This window comes from Ammospiza nelsoni, chromosome Z, assembly GCF_027579445.1.
Source record: "Ammospiza nelsoni isolate bAmmNel1 chromosome Z, bAmmNel1.pri, whole genome shotgun sequence".
Classification (NCBI taxonomy): domain Eukaryota; kingdom Metazoa; phylum Chordata; class Aves; order Passeriformes; family Passerellidae; genus Ammospiza; species Ammospiza nelsoni.
This window is the reverse complement of record NC_080669.1, coordinates 302,276-328,953: the sequence shown is the minus strand read 5'-3', so window position 1 is coordinate 328,953 and position 26,678 is coordinate 302,276. Positions and strand designations below refer to the sequence as shown.

Below are 26,678 nucleotides of genomic sequence, written 5' to 3'. Positions count from 1 at the left end.
CCCTCTCTGGGCAGAGCCGGGGAGCTGGCACAGGCTGGGGGCTGCCCTCAGCACAGCCACCAGGAGGAGTGGAGCTCTCAGGCAGCAGAGGCGTTGGGCAGCTCCAGCCAAGCCAGTCTCACCCAGCAGAGGCTGCTGGCACTGTCCTCACCCCAGGAGTGACAGATCTTCCCCTGCAAGCTGTGAGCTTCAGCATCATTTTGCACCACCAGCCATGACCTGCTGTGTACCTGTTTGCCACCCTGGAGATGAAAACAAGCCAAAATTGTTAATCTCTGCTCTGTCCTGTGACTTGCCCAACCAGGAGCCTTTCCTCGCCCGTGATATTTAAAAACAGTAATGGTGGTACTTGAATTTGCTTCCTGACACCCATGCTGAGTTTGTAAGCTGGTCACATCTAACCAGTTACCACAAAATTGATTCTGGAGCCTTCAGTTTAGAAACCTGCAAGGTACATTCCAGGCAATCACACTATCTCCATCAGGAACTGAATGAACCAGTCAATAATCAACACTGCCAAGGGTGAAGAGGTCTTTTCTAGTACCCTTGATTTTTTCTTTATGAACATCTCTACACAGGTAATAGCTATATAGATGGACAGATGGAATATAAATGGTCACTATGCCTACATATACATACAGAGTATGTATGCTTTAACTGAAGACACAGTTGTAGGTGTGTATGTGCTCATTGGTGCATTCCTCACTGTTTGTTCTCCTGCTCTCTGACTGCAGTGTTCAAATACATGGGCCCAGGTTTTTAAAGCTCGCTAAACCTTTACAAAAAGGTCCAAAACCTTGTTGCAAAGATAATTGGCAATGATGTGATAATCACCCTGATACCTGGCAAGCCCAGAATAAACTTACCCGCATTTTTCTAAATTGCCAAAGATTTTTTCACTCATTTCAGACAGTTGTAAGAGGTAGGACTTGGCTGATAGGAGATTACAATGTGTTCAGTGCGTGGCAATGTGTGTGCTGTCATGCTGTGCCCCTTCCTCTGCCCCCGCTCGAGGGCCCAGTGTGTGAGCACAGCGCAGGTAAAGGCAGAAAGGCTGCCTCTGCATCTGGAGAGGCTGTAGATGAGTTTTCTTGGACTTGGGATCTGATTTTTCCCTTGGTGAACCCATGCACTCTGGGGAGTCAGAGGCAGTGTGCTGCTGGGTTAGCTGTGGTCTACACCTGAAGGTCCCTCATTCGTGGTTGGTGTTCTTCTTCCCATCCTGGTTGCATTTCAGCTGTCCTTACCCTTCTTGGTCCCCCTCCAATTCTCAGTGCTGCTGTGAGTCTCTGCCTGCCAGAGATACTTGATTTGGTCACTGATGCTCCCCTCAAGGCGTGCAGCCCCATCAGTGTGATGTGGTGCCATTCCCTGTCTGTGTCCCACTCTAGAGGTGCTCTAGACGCTGTGGTGGGCCGTGTGTTTGCCCGTGAGCTGGGGTGCTCTGGGCCGTGTGCCAGAGCTCTCCATGGGCTCTGGAGGGTCGCAGCACTGAGAGTGTGAGGTCTAACACATCGCCTTGGGGCCAGCAGGTCCCGTGCCTGGGTTAGCCTTTCCCCAGGTGCTGCCCCAGGTGCAGCCCCCAAGGCCACGGCAAAGTCAGGTGAGCCCACCTGCAGCCCCTGGATAGGTTCCTGCTCCCGGTGCTCACCACGTGTGAGTGCCCGCTGTGCAGCTGTTTGTCACGGTACAGCTTACAGGCCCTGGCAGCTCGGGCCACCCTGTCACCTCGTGAGACACAGCAGCCTGAGCCAGCAAGGGCTCTGACAGTGGGACAAGCAGAAAGCTGCATCAGCAAGATGATAAACGTCTTGGGACAGGAGCGGGCTGTGGCAGGAAGGGGTGGGCACCCTCTGTGGGATCTGAAACCCATTCATCTGGTGGGTACTGGCAGCTGTTAAAAACAAATCATAAATGGAAATACCAGATACAATTGCATTGGAATGGCAGAGGTCTGAGGAGTCCTGATGGGCTGGTGATAGTCGGCTGAAACAAATTGCCCACTGCTGTGATACCTCAGCTCCCAATAACAAAGGGCAAATGGCCTTCCAGGGGGAGATATAGATTTTCCTTTGAGATATGGAAAGGGAAATAAACTAAATTATGTTTGAACATAGGGTTCTCTGGTTCTCTTTCCCTCTCTCTCTCCCCCTCTAAGAAAAGGAAGGGGAAAGAGAGAGAGAGAGAGAGAGAGAGAGAGAGAGAGAAAGGAAGGAAGGAAGGAAGGAAGGAAGGAAGGAAGGAAGGAAGGAAGGAAGGAAGGAAGGAAGGAAGGAAGGAAGGAAGGAAGGAAGGAAGGAAGGAAGGAAGGAAGGAAGGAAGGAAGGAAGGAAGGAAGGAAGGAAGGAAGGAAGGAAGGAAGGAAGGAAGGAAGGAAGGAAGGAAGGAAGGAAGGAAGGAAGGAAGGAAGGAAGGAAGGAAGGAAGGAAGGAGAAAGGAGAAAGGAGAAAGGAAGAAAGGAAGAGAGGAAGAGAGGAAGAGAGGAAGAGAGGAAGAGAGAAAGAGAGAAAGAGAGAAAGAGAGAAGAGAGAGAAAGAGAGAAAGAAAGAAAGAAAGAAAGAAAGAAAGAAAGAAAGAAAGAAAGAAAGAAAGAAAGAAAGAAAGAAAGAAAGAAAGAAAGAAAGAAAGAAAGAAAGAGAAAAGGGAAATGAGCAAAAATAGACATAAAGTAAGCTTCAGCAGGCATTTGCAATTTAATTGATATTTGGCGGCAGGAAGCCAATCAGTATAAGTAAATTGACGTTATAAGATAAAAGTGATGGCCTAATGGCGTGCCTTCCCCCACGGCTGAGCAGGCCAAATAAATAAACACGGTATCGCGTGTCAGAGCAGCGTGGCGGCCGCTGCGGGCGCAGAGCCGGCGGCGCTGGCGCGGGCTGCGCATCATTTTTATGGCATCTGTCTCTGCTCCCCGAGAGCAGGCAATGAGGGGTTGCACGCTGATTGCTGCTCCAGCCAACAGCGGCTCAGGGAAAGGCTGTAATTAATGGCTTTATTTGCCGGAGCACTGCTGAGAACAATTGAGCGCGTTACGGCAACAACTGGTGCCCGCGTTCCGGGCGCGCAGGGAGGCGTTGGAGCCGGCGGGCAGCCCGGGCACACAGGCTGCCCTCCGGGGCCCGGGCACAGGGCGGGACAGGCATTCCCCGGGGCCTGAGGGGCTCGCTGGTGCAGGTGGGCATCGGGCAGCGGTGCAGGCGCTCCCCGGCAACCCCAGCGCTGCGCGGGCCCTCGGCCATTGCTTGCCACAGCAGCCGCCAGGGACGGGAAAAGTGGCATGCGTGACCCGGCAGGCACCCCTCGGCTCCTACGGGGGCAGCTAGCAGCCCCCTGTGCCAGCCCCTGGCCGCCCTTTTGCAGCAGTAGCAGAGTCGCATGTTACGAGTTTTCTCTTTTTCTTTTTCTTTTTCTTTTTCTTTTTCTTTTTCTTTTTCTTTTTCTTTTTCTTTTTCTTTTTCTTTTTCTTTTTCTTTTTCTTTTTCTTTTTCTTTTTCTTTTTCTTTTTCTTTTTCTTTTTCTTTTTCTTTTTCTTTTTCTTTTTTCTTTTTTTTTCTTTCCCTTCTCCTTCTCCTTCTCCTTCTCCTTCTCCTTCTCCTTCTCCTTCTCCTTCTCCTTCTCCTTCTCCTTCTCCTTCTCCTTCTCCTTCTCCTTCTCCTTCTCCTTCTCCTTCTCCTTCTCCTTCTCCTTCTCCTTCTCCTTCTCCTTCTCCTTTTTTCTTAGAAAAGGTCTCTTTCAGAGATTTTACCTAAAAGTACCGTAGTGCAATCCAGTAATTTTTGTGAATCCTGTGTGGTTTTGTCTTGCCCTCTGGGCTGCCTTTGGCTGGGATGTGGGGAAATGGACATGGTCCTGCATGGTTCTGTGAAGAACACATGGCTGCATGTAAATGTTTATGTATACACATGTGTCTTGTAGGTAAGGAAGAAACATTTTAGGCAGTGTGCATCCTCAGTGTGCTGCCTTCCTTTCTAAAGAGAATAAAGTCAAAAAGAGATGGGGAAATGAAACCGTGAAAAATAATAATGAACCTCTCTTAAAGATTTCGTAAACCTTTCTAAAGGAAAAGTTTTTGTCTTTTACATAAATAGCAGGAGTAGCTGGTGGGTGAGGACAGACTGGTGCTTGCCCAGGCTTGGTTAGTCATGAGAAGTGATGGCTTGTTTACCTTCAAATACTTCTAAGTGTAGATGATAGATAGATAGATAGATAGATAGATAGATAGATAGATAGATAGATAGAGCACAGGGGGTGATGTCTTCAGACTCACAGAGAGCAGAGTTAGACGGGACCTTGGCAATGAGGAATTGTTCCCTGGCAGGGTGGGCAGGCCCTGGCACAGGGTGCCCAGAGCAGCTGGGGCTGCCCCTGCATCCCTGGCAGTGCCCGAGGCCAGGCTGGACACTGGGACAGGGGAAGGTGGAATGAGAGGAGCTTTAAGGTCCCTTCCAACCCAAAGCAGTTTGGGATTCTGTGACAGGGTGAGAGAAAATTACCTTCAGCTGTGGCTGGTTTAGATTAGATATTATGAAAAAATTATTCACAGAAATGGGTGCCAAACATTGAAACAGGCTGTCCAGGCCAGTGGTGCAGTCACCATGCCTAGTGGGATTTAAAATATCTGTAGACATGCTGCTTAGGAACACGGACTAGTGGTGGTCTTGGCAGACCTGGGTAAATGGCTGGTCTTGACAATCTTAGAAGACTTCTCCAATGTAATTGAATTTGTGATTCTATGATTCCATATAAGCTGACTTCTATTTAAGTGCTGAAATGATTTTGAACTGTAAAACTAAAATAAATTTCCTTATAAAGTCTCCGGATGAGGTCTACCCACATGTTCAGTATTTTCCCAGTAGGGCTTTGTGTCACACAGTTCTTCAGAAATGCTCTCTGCTTGAGAACAAGACTCAGTTTCAGTCTACAAGTGCTTTTGTATTGAATGAAAAGTCTTGACAATTTCCCCATTGCTGCAGCTTGGCAGGTGCTGTGAGAGTTGTGCCCTTGGCTCCTGTGGCACCATGCAAACACAGAGAGAGACAAGACTTTGTCTGCCAGGCCAGGCCACCTTCACTGAGTCATGGAAACCACTGGTTTGCAACGTCTGGCTGCTGGGAAACGTTGGATACAGTGGTCTTCCAAATTTATTTTCTGAGATCTAGCCATCTCTCTCTTTTTCTCTCTCTCTCCTTCTCCATATATATTTATATATATTTAAATTAAATTAGTTTTTTATATATATATATATATATATATATATATATATATATAAATAATTATTCTTTTCCTGGAGCAGTTATCTGATTAGATGATATGGAAATAATTCCTCACCTGCTGGTGTGATGAGGATGTTCCTGGAGTCTTTGTCTCAAGTGAAGCTGCAGGAATGAGCACAGATCTGTCTCTCCAGCTCAGGAGATCTTTGCAGGAATTTCTGTGATGTGGCCCAAACAGTGATGCCCTCAGCCTCCGAATGAATGAAATCAGGTTTTGAAATAGCACAAATACATGCAGGGTGATTCACCCACACGTGCTTAATAAGGGCTTCTGTGTGATAAGCACAGCATCAGGGGAGTTGTACTGTAGATTGCTAAGTTTACTGCAGGATAAATAATTAATGTTTAGGTGACACTAATTAATTGCAGCAATTAGAAAAGGGCTACACTGTTTTTCCTTAAAAGTAAAATCTTGGCTGTTCAATTTTGTTCAGTCTGCAGAGTGTCAGAGCATTTACAGCAGAACCATGAAACACAAGCATATACAGAGGCATGTTTTTGTTGGGTCACCATTGACCTTTTTCATGCAGAATCCTACAACACAGGCTGGAAGGGGCCTCAAGCACTGTCTGGTCCAAAGGTTATTGGCAAAAGCATGGTGTAGATGAGACAGTCCAGTACTCTGCCTGGCCACATCCTAGGAGTGCCCAGCATAGAGGAACCCAGCTCTTCCCTGCCCAGGTTATGCCAGTGGCTGCTTGCTCTCATTGCAAATCATTTTCTTTGTGTGTCCAGCTGGAATCTCCCCAGGACTCACTTGCACCCATTACCCCATACCTTTTCCATCTCATTCCTTGTAGAAAAGGGAGTCTTCATCTTTGCAGGCACACTTTTACAAGTGGAATGTGACCATAAGGTCTCCTGTAAACCTGCTTTTCCTAAGGCTGAGCAAACTCAGATCATTCAGCCTCTGCTCTTACGGCAGCTACCCAGCCCTCGGTTCATCTCTGTGCCCTTCTCCAGCCTGTCCACACCTGTTTGGCACAGTGCTGTCCAAAACCGAGCACAGCACTCCAGATACTGAGGGAAGAGTGGCGATGACTTCTCTCTCTCTGTTGGCAGCACCTTTGTGGATGCAGCCCAGCATCCTGCTCATTCTCACTGAGCTGGGGGCCGCCAGGGCCCTCAGGGCCCCTTCAACAGACCTGCTTCCCAGCCAGGCTGGTCCCCCTCGGGATGCACTCCTGGGTTCTGCTTTCCCAAGCGCCAGACTTGGCATTTGTCTTTGCTGAATTTCAGGGGGCTGCTGCGAGCCCGCTTTTCCTCCTACCAGCTCCTCCAGGAGGAGGTGGTGGGAAACCACGTCAAAAACCTCAGAGACGTCGGGAGAGACCGTGTCCACCGCTCATGCCCGCAGATTCTGCTCCGCACGCCCGTTAACCCTCAGCACCTGCCGTGCCAGCGGGCGAGCGCGAGCCGGGCTGGCGGCAGCAGCGCGGTGCCCTCGCTCCCGCCGGCGGCCGCTGGGGCTGCGGGGTGCCAGGGGCTGCCCGGCACACGCGGGGGCACCGGGGGCACCTCCCGTCAGGGCCGCGGCTCGGGCGCTGCCGCTGCCCTCCGTGGCCCTGGCAGCTGCAGCAAACTGCGCGGGTGCCTCGGGCCCTCCCAGCCCGGGTCTCCTACCTGCGCTCAGGTGGGCAGGAAATGAAGCCAAAGAGCAGCACTGGCTCCTAGGCCTAACAGGTACACAGAAATTTAAGTGTTAGAGCCGCATTATACAGCTGTGGAGGATTTTTAAAGCATAATTTCTCCCAGCTAATGCATGCAAATAAAATAAAATATCATTGCACTTCGTGTTTCTTGTAAAAATCTGTAGCTGTATATTACATTTCATAACGATGGTTTTTCCTGTGTATTGCATTATGGCTGCAAACCATTGTGGTGGTGTCATCTGTGCTTTTGGTTCATTCTGTGTTTCAACACTTGAAGGCTTGAGACCGCTGTTTGTGATTTTGTAAAATCAGGTGATATCTCATTTATGCTCAAGAAAAGCCTGCAGGTATTAAGAACTCCTTATAGGTCCTTGTGGATAATTGCCCAGGAAATGTGCAAGGACACCCCTCATTTGTGAGACAATGCAGAACACTGCTGCTCGTAGACCAAACTGCATCTTCCATGGGCTTTTTCTCTCCTTTGCTTTTAGTAAATCTCATCTCACCAGCCTCATCATATCTTGGTGGTACAGCTTCAATGTTCTGCTAGGAATTTGCATTTTAGGAGGAGTAGCATAGCTGTTTGGGAGTCCTCTGCATTTCTTAGGAGGTTTGCCTTGCTTGAAGGCTTCCCACCTGCAGCAGAGCTCCAGAGCTGGTCACTGCTTGTGCAGACCCCATCGGGCTGCCTCTCCTAATATCACTTTTCCTTCGGCTGTCAAATTTCTGTCTCCTAGTATTTTTCAGAGCTGTAAATCCTCTCCTGCTCGTTTGAAACGAGAGGCCATTTTAGCATTTCCAGGCCTACACAGAGCACAGTTTCATCTGCAACTTGCATTAGCCCTTGTCACCCAGGCATATATAGAAAATATTTTTTTGAAAGAAGTGACAAAAATATATGCTATGACATGGTATGGAAGTAGGCATAAACTATGTTAAAATTGTTTAATTAAGCTTTTAACAACCTTTTAAAAATGCCCTTTGAGCTGGGAGTACATGATGTAAAGTGCATGTCTCTAAAGCTGAACACAGGTGACAAAAATGGATTAGGAAAATAGTCAGTTTCACATAATGATTTTTTAAGGAACTTGTCATGGCATTTTGTGTATAACTATTGGAGTTACAGCTCACCTCAGTTACTACAGAAATCACAGAAATACAAGCATGTTTCCATGTCTCACTGCAGCTGGCCAAGGGGTGCCTGAACCTGGAGGCTTTTCCAGGTGGCCGCAGTCTCCTGTGGCCCAGGAGCCACGGAGGGATGCACATTCCCACTCTCTGTGCCAGGCGTGGGTGCCTGCTCTGCTCTGCTCAGCCTCTTCCTCTCGATCCTCATCTCTGCACTTCTAAATTCCCCACCATGCAGGGGGCTGTCACTGACATGATTTTTGCTGTTGTTTAAATATGAAACGGTGGCAGAAGAGCAGTCACAAAACTTGCAGTGGTTCCATCAGTCCCCCAGCCACTGCTCTCAGGTAGATGCTGCCGTCTGGCGGGGCTGGTGCCCATGGGCATCCCTGTGGCTCCCTGAGGATGCTGCTCGGAGGCGGAGGAGCTGCCAGGCGGGGGATGGCCGCGGCCCGTGCTGCTCCACACATTGCTGCTGGTGCCTGTGCCCGGATCCGCGCGGGGTGGGCACCTGTGCAGCAGGGCAGGGCGCAGTGCAGCTGCTTGCTGCAGCAGCCAGCAGAGCTCCTCGCTGGAGCTGTGGGGCAGCACAGCAATCCCAGCCTGCTCTCCGGGGAGGGCCCCAACCCAGGGGCACTCTCTGCACCCTGGTGCCAGCTGTGCACGGTGCAGGGCTGTGTCCTGAGTGTGCAAAGTCCATCCCGATGGTATCTGGGCAGGTGCACAAGCAATCCAGCTCCACTCAGTGGCACTATTTGCACAGATGTTTGCTCAGATGTATGTGCTGTCAGATTCACAAGCATCAGGGCTGCTGAGGTGTGAGGCCCCACCATATCTTTGTGGAATGTGGGACGGTGGAGATCGCAGGTTTTCCTTGGAGATACGTAAAAGCTTTTCCATATATGGCTACAGTGGGATTAAAATAACTGTAGGAGGAGGACAGCTGTAATCTCATGGGAAATGTGTTCAATAAATAAAGCCCACTTTGTTGGTGAGTCCCATAACCAGCTTTGCTGTGCAGATGGGCAGCAATGCTGTGGGTGGCAGCTCGAGAGTGCACTGGCACAGCTCCAACTCATGTGTCTGGTGGGCACACAGCCTGACTGCACCTTGTGCACCAGGGAGGACCTTCAGAGAAGACACAAATGTTCCCTTGGAGGAGAAGGGCTGTGTCACTCACCAGTGAAGGGCCAGAAGTGTCTGGTGACACAAGTGCTAGTTGCTGTGCCGCTGAGCATTTCAGGAAGAGCAGCACTGGCAGGCCAGTGGCTGGCAGAGCTCCTTTTGTGTCGCTTCTTCCATTGCCCAGAGCCAGCGCAAGCCTGGTGCCGGAGGCACAGCGCCGGCTGGGCCTGCTCTGCAGCCAGAGGGGAGCTCTGGAAGGAGCGCGGTGTGCTGAGGGCTCCCTCGGGGGGCTGCAGGGCTGTGCATGGCGGGAGGCAGCCTGGGGAGGGCCAGGGCCCTGCAGCTCCTGCTGGCTGGGGTACGGGCAGCTGGGAGCAAGGTGCAGCAGGATCCACAGGGTGCCTGTCTGCAGCAGTGCCGGGACTCTGCAGGAGCAAAGGGCAGGAGGGAGGCCAGCTCAGTGAGACGTGGGACGCACTCAGGCCGGCTGTGCGGTTACATGGCAGATGGAACACCCTGAGCAGCCCTTAGCGCGCGGGGCTAGCCGCAGGCGCGGCGAGCTGTGAGCAGCCTGTGCCTCGGTGTGCCGGCAGCGCTCTGCTGGGGCTGCTCGGGGCAGCCTGCCTGGGTGCTGGGAGTGTGCTCCACCTGGGCTGTACTCAAGGCCACAAACTGGCACTGCCCGTGCTTGTCCAAGCGCTGACAAGAGGGCACTGGGTTTGGGCCGTTCAGATTCCTCGTGCCCTCACACATCCTGACTGCAAATTTGGTAGAATACCTGCAAAAACAGAATATGAGAGTGTTCAGCAGTGCTCCCCGGAGTTTTCCTGTGCTTGGAGGCAGGACAACGCACTGCTGCTAGCAGATGTGGGTCTCCGTGTCTCCAGAAGGAGCTGAGCTGGTCCAAGTATATCTAACAGGTCAAGGCTTGAAATGAAGAAGCAATAAGCCACTGAAATGGTACTATCACCGAAACATGATTGATCAATTGAATTCTATCAGAGACAGTGGGCAGTGAGATTAACTCAGGCCTGATGGGTTCAATGAGTTAAAGCATGATGTTCATTTCAGCTTCATTTCACCAGTCTTTGCTTGTGAAATTGGTCAATCAATAGAGGTTGAAGATCAGATATATATATATTGGTGACCATCTTATAGGGAATATAATCTAGCGTAGTCAGCTCCTGACTCCGGCTGCCTTCAGGGGTAATGGAGACAGAGCAGAGACTCTATCAGTGCCACAGAAATGGCCTGATATCTCCTCCAAATGAAAAGTATTTTTGGATCTCTGATGATTTATCATTTTTTTTCCCTTCTTTCTCACTTTGATCTACGATAGAACTCATACCTACCTTTGTGAAATACAGTGATTTCTCTTAAAAATATTTGCCCAGTGATCAGCTATATACTTCAAAATATATAGACCCTTTTTAGTGATATTGTCCTTCAGAAAAGAAAAAAACCCAGGACTTAGAAAATTTGAAAAGTGTAAATACAAAGATCTCTCTTCACATATGTGGTCCTGAAACTAATGCTTTGCTGGGAAGAGCATTCTGGGGCAGCTGTCTGCCAAATGTATGCAATTCTGAGGAGGTGGTGTGAAAATTCAGCTTACGTTTCAAACAAAACCTTCCATGTGGTAATTAAACAGAGTCTTTATCTTCTCTGGACTAATTTACAGGCATGCTACAAGAAAACAAATCACCTTTTTGCCTCCTGGTAATATTTCATTTGCTTCATAATGTTTTAAATGTGGTGAATAACATCCTCCCTAATTAGCCTGCATTTCCCTATGAGGTGGAGTAATTAGGTATGATAACAGGTAATGAAGTTGGACAGTACAAATTAGAGGCAGAAATCATGTCCTTTATGAATGTAGGTTGTTCATGGCACTAGCTATGTATTTCCTTGATTTGCCCTGTATAAGCATATTGCTCAAAAAAAGAAAACAAACAACCCGAAAATCTGAAGCCAGTAGATTCCTTTTATCTTCAGAAGAGCACTGCATCAGATGAATGTACCATGGAGGTGCACACCTCATGGCACACCTTTATTATTAATAGCATTGGAAATACTAGTCCAGCTGGGTTTGTGGTTGGCATCTGTTTCTCAGCTACAGTCACCTTGCTGACACTCTCAAGTGGAACTGCACCAGGGCAAGGTCTGTCCCAAACTATAACACAGTATTTAAACAGATTCATAGAATCATAAAGCACTTTGTGTCGAAGTGGGCCTTTAGGACCACCTTGTTCCATACCCTGCCATGGCAGGGACACGTCCCACTGTCCCAGCGCCCAGCCTGGCCTCGGGCAGTGCCAGGGACGCAGGGGCAGCCCCAGCTGTGCCAGGGCCTGCCCACCCTGCCAGGGAAGGATTTCTTCCCAACATCTAATATAAACTCTCTTTTTTCAGGTTAAAACCATTCCCCCTTGTTCTATCACTATCTGAAATTGTGATGACGTCCTTATCAGTATAAAAAAAAGGTGAAGCTGAACCATTTCTATATTTCAGAGCTTTTTGCTGGTCTTTCTATATTTTGCCTTGTTTTCATACTAAGCTTTAAGGCTTTTAAATATGCTTTAGTATTTTGTGAAGATAGTGTCTTTTGTAGTCTTAGAAATAGTATTTTAAATCAAGTGAATTGTCTGGTGAGGGTTGCTAAAATTCCGATTTCCTTGTATTTAGCAATTTCAAATATTCTCCTGCTGTCTCAGAAGGCGTGTCATGGACGAGTATCTAACCACAGAAATGAATCAGAAAAATGGTATCTCAATTTATCAAATCCTTTAGACTGATCTTGCTATTTGCTTAGGTCCTTGGAAAATAATTTGCTCTTAATTAACAAAGATGGTTTAGGTGAAGTGTCCAAGGACAGGTCAGACGGGACTTTAGGCAGCCTGAGTTGTGGAAGGTGTCCCTGCCCGTGGCAGCTGCCTGGAAATGGATGGAATGTAAGGTCCTTTCCAACCCAAACCATGCAGTGAGTCCATCTTTTCAGGGTGATTTTCACATCGCCTGGGCAGACTTTTGTCAGCAGGACTGTGGATGGTATCTCTCCTCAGAGGCAGATGTCTTCTGTGACTAACTCTTCCCAGACTTCTGGTGGCTTGTTCAGACTTTGAGTAGCCACAGAAAATCTTTGCTTGTGTTTAATACCTAAATTATGTCCAAGGCAGTCCAGTTTCTATAGCGGCATGTCTGCCTTTGGTTGTGAAACCACAGGTCAGTTTTTCTGGGCAAGGTGTGAACAGAAGGTGTCCGTGCACTTCAGAGTGGGAAAGGATTGCGTTTTCCCTGCCAAGAAAATGCCTGTCAGTGAGTTGGGAACCGGGGAGGGTGCTGTGCAGACCTGGAAAATGCTGATCAGTAACTGTTTTGCAGAATGGGTAGGTATACACGTACTGCTATTGTCAATAAAATATGTGAATGCAACTCTATGTGGATGCACTGATTATATGAAAAATGTTTTTATCGCTCCCTGGAGCCTACTTATAATTAAAATTGTTTCAAGCCTTCCAACAGTACTTTAATTATCAAAGATATTCTAGTTAAACAATGTATAATGTTAATGGTATTATTTATATAATGTCAAACAGCCAAACACATCCTGAAGACCTTCACGAACTCCTGTGTGTTATATGCCATGTACAGGAAGTCCTTTAGTTCTACAATGGAATCCAGGACTTGGTGGAAATTAGTCTGAACTTGGTGCAAATTCCCACAGTGCGAAGGCAGAAGCTTTTCCTGTGCTCGCGGGGAGCAGAGAGCAGTGCTAGCCGCAGTGAGGGGGCTGGGGGGCTCCTTTGGGGCAGCCCCTGCCCTCCCTCCCTGGCAGCAGTGCTGCGTGCACTGTTCCTCATCCCAGGGCAGCCTGGCTGCTCTGATCCCGTCTCTTGTCCTCGCGACACTGAGTGGAGGTGTTGGCAAGCAGGGATGTGCAAGTGGTGTGAGCTGGCAGCCCGTTGTGGCTGCAGCAGATGTTGTGCTTCCAGCAGCACACCAGTGCTGACTTTGAGACCAAACCCCTCCGGAGCCCCTCTGCCTTCATCCTTTCTTTGCTTTGAAATACGCTCCTCTTCCTCGTGCTTTGGGGGCAGTGCCTGAGGGCCATCCCTGCCCCAGTGCCCCCGGACGAGGGGACAGACGCTGGGACGGACGCATGGGAGTGATGGCACAGGCGCACGATGCTGCCTTTACTCCTGGATTCACACTCTGGGGTGGGAGACCCTTCCCAGCACCGGCCCCGGGCCTCTCTCTGCCTGGGCCTGCTGCCCAGCATTTCCTTCATCGGCCTCCTCTTCTCCAAGGTGCTCACTCCCGAACATGTGCATAATGAAAGGGCTGCTGGTGAAAGGTGGGACTACTGCTCCACCTTCAAACACGAGGGGATCTCATTGAACTTCTCTGGATGCACAATCAGTGCACAGACTGTACTGGCATCTCCAAGAACAGTTTTCAGGTCATGACCGTCTTGTATCATTTCACTCCCTTTTGCCATCCCCTTTATCCCAAATCTGCATAAGGCTTTAACTTTGATGCCAAATTGTGAATATCAGTTTAACTTGAAATTTAAAGCGAGCATCAAGCATTTCCATGCTCGAGAGACAGGGTCTCCCTGGCCCTGTGATACCATATACCTACCAAACAGATTTTTAATTCCATAAGCCACGGTTGACTAAACTCAGCACAGGGTCTATTAGATACTATTTGATTTAGAATAGTAAAAAAAAAAAAAAAAAAAAAGAATACACTGCTTTCTTGTATCCCTCTGTACCTTTTCACACTTGGACATCCTACTCAGACCACAGCTTCAGGTTTTTGTTTCCCTTCCTGTGTGGAGTAAACTGATCCTTCCACTTCACAGAAGCCATAATCTACCCTTGATAAAATTGCATTACTTTCTCCAGGAAGGGTATATATAATGTTGTTGTCTTTGAAATTGCTGAGCTCAAATTGAGAAGGGAGTTTCCAGCATTAACCGCTAACATCAAATGTCTGTTCAGTATAAGGAGAGTTTGGCTTAAATTCAGCATTAGCAACTGAGGTTGAAAGCTATTTCCCTGTGTTGGTTCCCCAGTCCAAGGACTCTGCCTTAAAGAAGCCTCGTTTTCTGGATAGACAGCATTTTCTGCAAAATCCATCTCTGCTGAAGGATGATCTTAAATCAATAGTCCTTTGTAAAAAATCTTGTCCACCAAGCATCCCTTGTATTCCTGGCGGCCAGCACGTGCTTGTGGTCACAACTGATGTCTACAGCAATGAGCTGTTTTTGTGCAGATCGCCTCTCTCAGATCTCCTCTCTACTTGCAACCAAAAAACTTGATGCAGAATCTGCCAGAGGAGGTCTTGGTGATGTTATTCCTCTGCAGACTTCTTGGACTGTAAGCAGCTGCAGCACTCATGAAAATCTTGCTGTTAAGGATGCATTTAAATTCTGCTCCTCAGAACTACTCTGGCAGCTAGATGCTATTTTTAAAACATTTCCTCCCTCTGTCTAGTTCAATGTTGCCATCTGGAGAAGAAATCTGATATTTACTGTTGTTCTTGGAGTTCCACCTCCTGGAGTCCTGGGAATACTGCAGATCTCAGTTTTCTGTGCATAAAATACGTATTTCCAGCACTGACAGGTGAAGAGAAAGTAGGAAACCACTGTGAATCTGCAAAAAGCAAATTGGAACAAGTCCATGCAAGATCCTTTTCAGACTGCCAATCAAACATTTTCTGAACTTGTCTCATGGCTTTTCAGCCATGGTCAGTCACTTGTGACTCCTGCTAAAAACCTCTGCCAAAGGGGAGAAGGAGGAAAATGTGCTTTGGAGCCCAGGTTTGAGTCCTGCCACTAAGCCGGAGAAACACAAAGTGAATTGGAGGGTCGGGAGTGCATCTTGGGCTGGCTGAGGATGCTGCAGTGGGGACTCAGCCCAGGGGTTCCCCACCTTAGCACAGCACAGCACAGCACAGCACAGCACAGCACAGCACAGCACAGCACAGCACAGGCTGGTGCTGCTGACAGAGCTGCACAGAGAGTCCGTGCCAGAGCCAGGGCTCAGAGCTCAGGGCTCAGAGCTCAGAGCTCAGGGCTCAGGGCTCAGGGCTCAGGCTCAGGGCTCAGGGCTCAGAGCTCAGGGCTCAGAGCTCAGGGCTCAGGGCTCAGGGCTCAGAGCTCAGAGCTCAGGGCTCAGGGCTCAGGGCTCAGGGCTCAGGGCTCAGAGCTCAGGGCTCAGGGCTCAGAGCTCAGGGCTCAGAGCTCAGGGCTCAGAGCTCAGGGCTCAGAGCTCAGGGCTCAGAGCTCAGGGCTCAGGGCTCAGGGCTCAGGGCTCAGGGCTCAGAGCTCAGGGCTCAGGGCTCAGGGCTCAGGGCTCAGAGCTCAGAGCTCAGGGCTCAGGGCTCAGGGCTCAGAGCTCAGGGCTCAGGGCTCAGGGCTCAGGGCTCAGGGCTCAGGGCTCAGGGCTCAGGGCTCAGGGCTCAGAGCTCAGGGCTCAGGGCTCAGAGCTCAGAGCTCAGAGCTCAGGGCTCAGGGCTCAGAGCTCAGAGCTCAGGGCTCAGGGCTCAGGGCTCAGGGCTCAGGGCTCAGGGCTCAGGGCTCAGGGCTCAGCGTGGATGGAGCTGCTCAGGACGTGCAGGTGGCACAGGAGGGGGACAGAGAGTGTGGGTGCTGACTGCACAGAGCATTCTGCAAGCTGACCATGGCTGTCAGCATCAGGCCATCCACTCATCCTCTGTGTTCTCTTACACGCAGACCATGAGCCAGACGGCTTCCCAGGTGGTACAGGAAACGTGAAGCAGGAAAAATGGGATTGTTATCCTGCATGCTGCCTTTAAATATTGTGTGAAGCTGTTGATGGGTTAAAGGTTGCCTGTAATGCAAGACTGTACAGTGTATTTTCCAGCAAACTGTAACCTCTCAAAAAGTCTTCATGACTTCACCGTATTGGTACCTACATCTGTTCAAGGGATAAAATAAGACACTCTGCTGTAGGCTGTAGGTCACATCATGAGACTACTCATTTTTCCTCTTCTCTCTCCTCTTTGAAAGGTATTCAGGAATCTCCAGTACCAAACGGCCATTCTCTACCAAGCAGAGATTTTCTTCGGAAGCAGATGCGAGGAGACCTTTTCACCCAGCAGCAGCTAGAAGTGTTGGATCGTGTCTTTGAGAGGCAACATTATTCTGACATTTTCACAACAACTGAGCCCATCAAACCAGAGCAGGTACCAGTGCAAATATTTCATGTTTTCCTGATCTGCTTTCCAGAGATCTGTTTGGTGTACATGACCAAAGGCGTTTCAGTTTCAGTTGACAAATATGGAGACATGTCTTGTCAAGTTCATTTCAGCCAAGCCCATGTTAGCAACTAAAACCTATTAGAAAATTAAGGTAAACACTCACTGTGCAATCATCAGCAAGTGTTTGGCTATGAAATGACACCGGATCTGGACCAGTGGCATCAAAAGAATCTCTAAAGAGCACCACAGCTTCTGATGTTTTTTATTAGATCAAGAGCAGGCAGTGCAGGTAACAAAGAGAAGACTTGCAAAACTCAGTGCCTAATTTTGGTACACAGTGAGCATGACTGTGGACACAAATCAAATTTTTGTATCCAGAAGTGGCTTATTAGACATGTAACTGGCTATTTGCTGCAGCATCCGATTAGTATGTGAAGATAAATTAATTGCACCTATGGATCTAGAGTGTGTTTGAGGAGGACTTGGCACTAATATTTTGGAAAAATTCAATTTTTGCAGGCATAGTATAGAAGCACATGAAAAAACTGATTAGCTATGTCTCTCTGTGTTCTTCTTCTTAGGTGGCAGTATTTAATTTAGCTCTGAGAAGGAGGTAGAAATTAATATATTGCTCTCAACACCGATATTGGTCTAGCTTGCTACTTAATGATGTATTCAGCCATTAATCTTCAGTGTTCTTAATATCAAACATGCTTTTTAGCAAGGTGGATGGACTTTTCTAACACTGATTCCCCTTGGAAGAGTCTATACATTTGAGGGCCATTGGAGACGCTCTCATGGCTGCCTACTGCCATTGTGGCTTCAGTTAAGGAATGCGCATACTTTTTTAAAAATGATTTACCTATGCTGCAAGTGCTGTGGTAGAGTAGGAGTTGCTGATGCCTTGGAGCTCGGGCCGTGGCTGTGTCGGGAAGGTGAAGTGGCCTTCCCGTGCCACTAGATGGTGGTTATCCCATCCGAACCCAGGGATGCTGGCCAGGGCAGGCTCCGTGCCCTGGGCCTTCCCAGCACGGGGCACCTGGCAGCTGTGCCTTGTTAGATCTGTTCCTGCAAAACTCCAGGGGCCAGAACAGCAAAGGCAGCGGCGATGGGAGGGGGCTTTTGATTTGTTTTTCTGCTCTGGAGCCTCGTAGTCATGGCCAGCTGCAGCTCATGGGAGACCGTCCAGCAGTGAGTGAACATTTATTCAGACATAAACTTTTACTGGTTTTATAGGAAGAATGGGAGATTTGAATAAATTTCATCAACAAGTGGATTAAGGGTTGGTGTCATCGGCAAAATTTTGGATTCTTTGATCATGGGGAAACTTTTACAGCATCTTCTCTGCTGGAACCAAATGGGGTACACCTCTCTGTTAAGGGCAAAAGGTTTTTAGCTTACGAACTGGCAGACCTCATTGAGAGAGCTTTAAACCAGGATTGAAGGGGGAAGGGGAACCAGCTGAGTTATCTGGAAACAGGCCCAAGAATTGCAAGGCTAAGATAGGGGTGAACTTAGTAGCCCAGCTGAGGTGCATGTGTACCAATGCACGCAGTTTGGGCAATAAACAAGAAGAGCTGGAGGCCATGGTGCAACTGCAGAGCTATGATGTAGTTGCCATCACGGAAACGTGGTGGGATGACTCACATAACTGGAGTACTGCACTGGGTGGATACAAGCTCTTCAGAAGAGATAGGAAAGGAAGAAGAGGAGGAGGGGTGGCCCTTTATATTAAGCAAACTTTTGATGCCATCGAAATTGAAACAAAGGAAGGTGGAGTTGAATGTCTATGGGTAAGAATTAAGGGGAAGGCCAACAAGGCTGACACCATACTGGCAGTCTGTTATCGTCGACCCGACCAGGAAGAAGAAGTAGATGACTTATTCTATAAGCAGCTAGGTAATGTCTCAAGATCATCAGCCCTTGCTCTTGTGGGTGACTTCAACCTACCAGACATCTGCTGGGAACTTAATACAGCAATAAAGAGGCAGTCCAGGAAATTCTTAGAATGTATGGAGGACAACTTTTTGTTGCAGCTGGTGGATGAACACACCAGGGGAGGGACTATGTTAGATCTGCTATTTGCAAATAGAGATGGGCTGGTGGGAGATGTGGTGGTTGGAGGTCACTTGGGGCAGAGTGATCACGAAATAATAGGGTTCTCAATATTTGGTGAAGTCAGGAAGAGCACCAGTAAAACTCTTGCATTGGACTTGCGGAGGGCAGACTTTGGCCTGTTTAGGAGACTTATTCAGAGCATCCCTTGGGAAGCAGCCCTTAAAAACAAAGGAGTTCAGGAAGGGTGGGCATACCTCAAAACAGAGATCTTGAGGGCGCAGGAACAGACCATCCCTGTGTGCCGAAAGATCAGTCAACGGGGTAAACGTCCAGCCTGGCTGGGCAAGGAGGTTTTGGAGGAACTTAAGAATAAAAAGAGGATGTATCAGCATTGGAAGAAGGGTCAGGTCTCTAAGGAAGTATTCAAGAAGGCTGCTAGAGCATGCAGAAAAAAAATTACGGAGGCCAAAGCTCAGTTTGAACTTAGAATGGCGACTTCTGTAAAGGATAATAAAAACTGTTTTTACAAATACATTAATGGTAGAAAGAAAGGTAAGACCAGCCTTTGTTCTTTATTGGACAAAAGAGGGAACTTAGTATCTGCAGATGAGGAAAAGGCAGAAGTGCTTAATGCCTATTTTGCCTCAGTTTTTAGTGGGAAGATGACTTGCCCTCAAGACACCTGCCCTCCTGGACTGGTTGATGGTGTCAGGGAGCAGAATGGTCCCCACATTATCCAAGAGGAGGCTGTCATAGAACTACTGAAATGCTTGGATATTCATAAATCTATGGGACCAGACGGGATCCACCCCAGGGTAATGAGAGAGCTGGCAAATGAGTTTGCAAAGCCACTCTCCATCATTTACCAACAGTCATGGCTTACTGGTGAGGTTCTGGATGACTGGAAGCTGGCCAATGTGATACCCATTCACAAAAAAGGTGCAAAGGAGGATCCTGGTAATTATAGACCAGTCAGCCTGACCTCAGTACCTGGCAAAATAATGGAACAGTTTATATTATGCGACATCACGCAAAATTTGCAGGATGGCCAGGGTATCAGACCCAGCCAGCATGGATTTAGGAGGGGTAGGTCATGTTTGACCAACCTGCTCACCTTTTATGACCAGGTAACCCGCCTAGTGGATGCAGGGAAGGCTGTAGAAGTTGTTTACTTGGATTTCAGCAAGGCCTTTGACACTGTCTCCCACAGCATACTCCTAGACAAACTCGCAGGCCGTGGCTTGGACAGGAGCACTCTTTGCTGGGTTCAGAACTGTCTGGATGGCCGGGCCCAGAGAGTGCTGGTGAATGGTGCTGCATCCAGCTGGGGACCAGTCACCAGTGGTGTCCCTCAGGGGTCTGTGCTGGGGCCAGTTCTGTTTAATATTTTTATTGATGACATGGATGAGGGTTTAGAGTCTTTTATCAGCAAATTTGCAGGTGACACTAAACTGGCAACGTGTGTTGATCTGTTAGAGGGACGTAGGGCTTTGCAGAGGGACTTGGAACGGTTGGATGGATGGGCAGAATCTAATGGGATGAAGTTCAATAAGTCCAAGTGCTGAGTCCTGCACTTTAGCCAAAATAACCCCCTGCAACGATATAAGCTAGGGACGGTGTGGCTGGACAGTGCTCAGGTGGAAAGGGACCTGGGGGTGCTGGCTGACAGTCGGCTGAACAGGAGCCAGCAGTGTGCCCAGGTGGCCAAGAAGGCCAATGGCATCCTGGCCAGTATCAGGAACGGTGTGGCCAGCAGGAGCAGGGAGGTCATTCTTCCCCTGTACTCAGCACTGGTGAGGCCTCACCTGGAGTATTGCATCCAGTTCTGGGCCCCTCACCTTAGGAGGGATGTTGAGATGCTTGAGCGTGTCCAAAGGAGAGCAACAAGGCTGGTGAGGGGCTTGGAGCACAAGGCGTATGAGGAACGACTGAGGGAGTTGGGGTTGTTCAGCCTGGAGAAAAGGAGACTCAGAGGTGACTTTATCACTCTCTTCAACTTCCTGAAGGGTGGCTGTGGTGAGCTGGGGGTCGGTTTCTTTCTCCGGGCAACAACAGACAGAACAAGAGGACACAGTCTCAAGCTGCGCCAAGGGAGATGCAAGCTAGAATTAAGGAGGAAGTATTTTACAGAAAGAGTGGTCAAATACTGGAATCATCTACCCAGGGAGGTGGTAGAGTCACCATCCCTTGAAGAGTTTAAAAAAGGACTGGATGTGGCACTTGGTGCCATGATCTAGTTGGGGTGTTAGAACATGGGTTGGACTTGATGATCTTAAAGGTCTCTTCCAACCTAGAATTTCTGTGATTCTGTGATTCTGTGAATAAGGATATTGCTGAAGTGCTATCCTAATTATCAAATATGGGATATTTGTATTTGCTCTTGATGGAGAAATGATCTCCCAGGGCCACATAAGGAGTTGTGACTAGAATGGCTCAAAGCAGCCAGATTATTAAAATAGGAGATATGCTGATATTAATATGATGAACAGGATACTCCTTGCATGCTCATCAAGTAAGATGCTGAGAAATCTGACATTATGAGATCCAAAATGTGCTTTGTAGAACCATGTTGCCGGGCATTTTTACATGTAATTACAAAAGAAATCTTTAGTTGTTTGTTTTCATATTTCTTGGAGTATGGTCTTTGCTTTTCGAAGGCTGGACCATGGTTAAGGTCTTGTGGCTATTTGGGGTCAGTTTCTGCTTTTTGATGGTATGTGAAGGGTAACATTCAGCATGACCAGATGTGATCTGTATGACTTGCTGTGGTTCACAGAGATGCTGTGTGAGCCCCAGTTCTTGCAGAAACAGCCTTGTCTCACCTCCTTGGTGAGTCAAGCAAAGCTGGTATGATGCTCAGCCAAAGTGCAGAAGCTGTCTGCATCAATTAGTAAGGCCAAAGAAATCAATGAGAAATCAAATACTGAGGATATTAATGACATGCCTTGGAAAACCAGAGTTGTCCCTGGATTAGATGCTGTAGTAAAGCAAGATCTGCCGGTGACATTTGTCTGTCTAAAATGCTGCTGGACCCCAAAGTGGTGTTTTAGGAGCTAAATCAGTGGTGGATGTATGGAGCTTTAGGCTCTTTCTGTAGAGGAAAGTACAGAAAAGATACTCCTTCCCATGGAGACAGGATGTGGGAAGAAGACTGGTATGAGCTGCTGACCCACTTTACCCATTTTATTAGAGATGTGATCCAGCAGCAGCCAGCTGAACACCACTAATTTTGCTTTGGCACAAAACTTACTGATGCACCAGTACTATTAACTTGGGGAGGAGCCCAGGTATTTTATTGGAATAACTGTTACTCTATACACCCTGTAGATCCCTTTTCCTTCCTGTTTTGTGGCTCCTCACGTGCGTGCTGGTGGCAGGCCCTTGGCAATGGTGAGGGAGAGAGAAGTCCCTCCTGCACAGCACAGTATTTGCAACCTCATCAGGCTTGGCTCCCAGGTGCTGCCCAAAGCCTTCCCGGTGCATTTTCTGCGCAAAATTTGTCCTTGCCTTTTTTGGGCCCATTGCCCTTTATGTAGGTAGAGGGGCTGATGGGCTGTGTGGGAGTAATTGCTCAGCAGTGTGTAACCCTCTGCTTTGAGTTCTTCCAATCCACTTCCTTCAATTCCCCATCTTGATGTTTCCCTCAGTTAACCTGAATAAAATGGGGGCTCTTGAGTTATTTATCATCTTATGACACGGCGAGACTATGATGCTAATAACACCAAGACTGTGGGCTCAATTCCTTAAGAGTTGGAGTCAATTATCCTTGTGGGTCCCTTCCAACTCAGAATATTCTGTGAATCTGCGAATCTATGCTGTACTGTTGAAAACAGTCATATTAACTTTCACATCTGCTGTAGACTGTGGTATCTAGAGAGAGACTGATGATGAATGGATAGTTGTATTTGGGGAAGGGCTCATACTGTGTTGGGAGAGAAGGCAACCACTGGACAGTGACAGGGAAATAAAGCATCAGACAGTGCTTTGAGAGAGACAGTGGTGGTTGTGTGTGCTGGGTGAGGCAGGGATCCCACCGTGTGCTCCTACCATTGGACTGTCAGAGGTTGTGCATCAAGGGGCAGCAGTAAGGCATCAGCCGTTCCTTGCCTTGCCCTGCCGGTAGTGCAGCTGGGCACAGGTACACGTGTGCTCTGCAGCACAGGTGTGTTCCCTGCCTGTGCGGGACATGAAAAACATGCAGTTTTCATGGCAGAGGGAGCCAGGGGCTGAGGGGTGTCTGTGCAAACAGCACCAAGTCCTTTCATGTCTATGTGTCGTGGGGAGGAACCGTGACATAAAGCCAGTACTGAGAAGCACTCTGGCCCACCTCCCCTAACAGAGCCCTGCTATAAAAATGAATGCTTCTGTTAAGGGAATTCATAAGAATGAAGGACTTTCTCTTATGTTTATGCCCTTTTGTGCTAATTTTCTGCAAACAGGCCATTATTACATTGCACAGGCTGCAAATGCTCACATAAGAGTGATTTCACTTATTTCTGGGCACAGGTATGGAAAGGCACATAGTGGTATGTTTGCAACACCAGGGTTGCACTGCCACTCTGTACACGGCTGCTGTGTGCCAGCTCTGTGTGTCTCATGCCTCTGCAGGAACAGTGCCTGCCAGCTTGTGATGCCAGACCTTGTAATTGTTAGACCCTGGGAAAGGCGAGCCTTCACAGCAGCTCCCACTCTGTGCTCTGTGCTCTGTGCTCTGTGCTCTGTGTGTGTGCATGGGCCCTGTGCTCCGCAGTGCGCTGGCTCTGCAGTGCCCGCAGGGAGGGCTGTTGGTTGTGCCAACACCCCAGATTCCCTTGGAACAAACCAAACCAGGAGTGGCTTTTCCCCGTCTGCCTGGCCCGGGGTTGTGCTCTGCACCTATACCTGTGTCAGACCAGCACACTTCAGCCTGGCCTCTACTGCAGGCAACCCCCATTGTTCATGGTCAGACTTTATCTGCAACTGGCACTCATCCTGTGCAGAGAGTTGCAACACTGAGTGGCAAATTTTCCAGTGCTTATTGTCCATGAAGACCTGGAGGAACGGGAAGCAGTGGCTGTCCTCAGCAAACCCCTCTGTGTGACTGTGTGGGGAGGATTATCCTCCAATGGCTTCCTGTGGTTCCAGCCAGAAGGAACCTTTGGGAAATTGTCCCGGACTGCCAAGGCTGTGCCATCTGTTTTGTGAACTGTTGACTCAGGCAGTTCTCCAGTCAAAGCACTGACAAAGACAGGAGATGTTCTTGGAGACCCAGGGCAGTCAGGGGGACCTGCGGCCCTCAGGTCTGTGGGGCTGGACAAGTGCAGGAAAGCCCCATTGGAGCAGGCAGGGGGCAGGCCCAGGGCCAGTGGACCAGTGTGCTTGTGAAGGCTGTGAGACTGGGATTAATGCATCTACAGGTGAAAAATGCAGGGTGAAGGATATGCAGCTGCATTGGCTCAATGGGAGAGACAGTGCGTTAATTTTCTCAGAATAAAGAAAGGAATTATCCATGCTGGATTTCTGCCCACAACAGAAATGGATTCTTTTGTACTTTCAGTTTCTCACATGGGTCCAATCGAATACTCATTGAAGCCAAGAGGAATATTTCTATTGACTCCAATAAAGTTTAGATCAGGGCCATAATGAGGCATAACATGATGTGACCAGATTCAACACTATGTAGGTCACCAGCTAAGAAGATAACTGCTTGCTGCTAATAGCAAATAATTCCTAGGCCTGTGCTGGTGCTTTCCCACTTCTTTAAGCTTGAACTAAACAGAATATCTGTTCTCAGATTGATTTCTGGATAAAATTTTTGGTATTTTCACATATCCTGTGCTCACACAGAAACCAGTAACCTGGCAAACACATAGTAACACAGGTATTCATGACACAGAGTGTAGATAAATGTGACTCTGGAGACAGGCAGATGGAATTTGGGTAACTAATGAAATTTAGATAGCCAAGGAATCCCCCCAGAATTACTTATGATTTGGAAGAAGTGGAAGAACTGTATGAAGTTGAAACCTGCTGCAGAGAGAGCTGCACCAAAGAAGTTCTCTGAATTGACCAAGAGAGGGGCATAAACTTCTTTTGAAAATCTTCATGTTTTGCTTTCTGCCTAAGTACACTCCAACTTCGAAAGAGGAATCTTGGGTTTTTTGCTAGGAGCAGCTGGAATGCAACTTCTGAGAGGAGTGAGATCTACAATCCTCATTACAGTACAGGAGTTTGATCTTTGGGAATAATGGAAAATTCTAGTGAAGCCAGAAAATATAAGGCATTTCTGTTTTAGGAGGACTCACTCCCAAAGTGCAGCTATTGGACAAGCAGAAGGAAGGAATTAATCCACTAAAATGAGTCCCTGCCTATGCCAGGGGTATTGAAATAAGATGATCTTGCTCCCAGTGCAATCCATGCAATGATTCTGTGAGCTGCAGGACTGCATGCCGGATCCTGGTCCCCAGAGCATGAGAAATATGCTTTTTCTTGGGAAACCTTTGGGTAGATAGAGGCTGTTGAGCATCTGAAAATACTCTGACACTTTTATTGAGAAATGCAGAGCTATGATTTGTTTGTGTCTTCCCAAAACTTCGTGTTGTCCAGAAACACTGAAAATTATGAAAATTATTCATGGATAGTTTGAGGAACTAAATATTTTCTCAACCTGCCACTTGCCGGAATGACTTGAGCATTCCGAGGCAAGCTCTTCACCATGGCTGCATTACATGGTGTGCTACATGAAAAGCAAGTTGAAAAGGAAAAGGAAACAATAATATGTGGCTCAATAAATGTACACAAATATAAAATTGAGAAACAATGAAGACAAAGAAGGGTGAAGCAGCAGCTGGCAATGCTCTGCCCACTCTCCAGGAGTGCAGGCTGCAGTGGGGAGGAGGACACGGCGCTGCAGGGGCAGCACCCTGGGCCATGGTGGGATGCAGCCCAGCATTCAGGAGTGGTTCTGGGTGGTGACAGGGGCTGAGGGATGCAGGATGGGTCTGTGGGTGGTGACAGGGGCTGAGGGATGCAGGATGGGTCTGTGGGTGCTGAGGGATGCAGGATGGGTTTGTGGAGGGCTGCGTTGCCCCTGTGCCTTCCCTTCTCTCAGGCCATCCTGCTGGCAGCCCTGGCTGCTGGTGCTGGGCCAGGGGCTGCCTGCTCATCCCCAGTCTGCTGACTCTGTGATCCTCTGTACCCACAGAAGAGAGAATGAGAGGGAGGGTGGAGAGGAGTAAGGGCAGTTCTATGGCTTTTGCAGCTGAAATCTCCCTTGTTCCAGGCTGCAGCCTTACTGGTGGGAGGGGAAGAAAATCCCAGCTCTAAAATCAAGCCTAGGAGAGCACATCAGGAGGCAAAAAACCTTCCCATATTTACTCTCAGTAGGCTATCAAACAACACCAGGCTATTAATTTGGCTTTTGAGTCTTCACTAAAGGCCATAAAAGCGCAGTTGTCAAATGGAGTTCATTTTAATTTCCTTTCAATCACAGTAAATTATTCAGGTGATAAATCAGCTGGGGCAGCCTCCTGGCTGTAATAGAAACCCTAATTCCTGGCTAATTATCCAGGCCATTGCTGCCAGCAGATCAATAGCTCTCCCGAATGGAAAGGGCGTGGGGCGCGGGCGGGCAGGAGGGCGCGGGGACCGCAGCTGGAGCGCCGGTACCGTGACCCCTGGGGACGCGTGGGGACGCGTGGGGACAGAGCCGCGCTCCCGCTGGCCGCAGGACGGGCCCCTCGCCGCCGTCGCTGGGGCCCCGGGCGCTGGGCTGGTGCCGTGCCGGGGCAGCGAGCCGCTCCCGCCGGGTAATGCACGGCCGGGTGTGCTGTGGGAGCGTGCCCGCGCCCACCGAGCCCTCTCTGCCGGCCGGCTGTGCCCTCTGAAGGAAATGTCAGGCTGGCAATAGCTTTTCTTGTCCAGTAGAACCTTTCAATAACAGTAAAAACTAAACAGGTAAAAGATGAGAGGGCCAGTACTGAGCTGCAAAACGGAGTGCTTCACTGTGACACTGCAGCAACGTCAGGAAGATGACAGTGGCACTTACCCCATCTCCTTGCAGGAGGTGTTTTCCTAGAGCTGCTCCATGCACAAAGCACTTTGAGCCTGAGGGCTGTGCTGTCAGCTGCTGTCTCCAGCTCAGCATCGTCGAGTTATTCTGCAAAAGTGTCTGATAGAGCTCCACCGTCTGTCTCAGATGCTTCCATGCAACCCCTGTGCTGCTGTGGAGGCTGAA

At 48.7% G+C, this 26,678-nt stretch overlaps 1 protein-coding gene across 2 annotated transcripts in view; it reads left to right on the top strand.

The window, feature by feature from the left end:
* PAX5 (paired box 5) overlaps positions 1-26,678 on the top strand; it is a 138,830-nt gene that overhangs the window by 32,837 nt on the left and 79,315 nt on the right. For both annotated transcript variants that reach the window (XM_059492110.1, XM_059492109.1), the window contains exon 6: positions 16,215-16,390. In XM_059492110.1, coding sequence (XP_059348093.1) covers positions 16,215-16,390 — 176 coding nt within the window. The remainder of the gene's footprint in view (positions 1-16,214; positions 16,391-26,678) is intronic.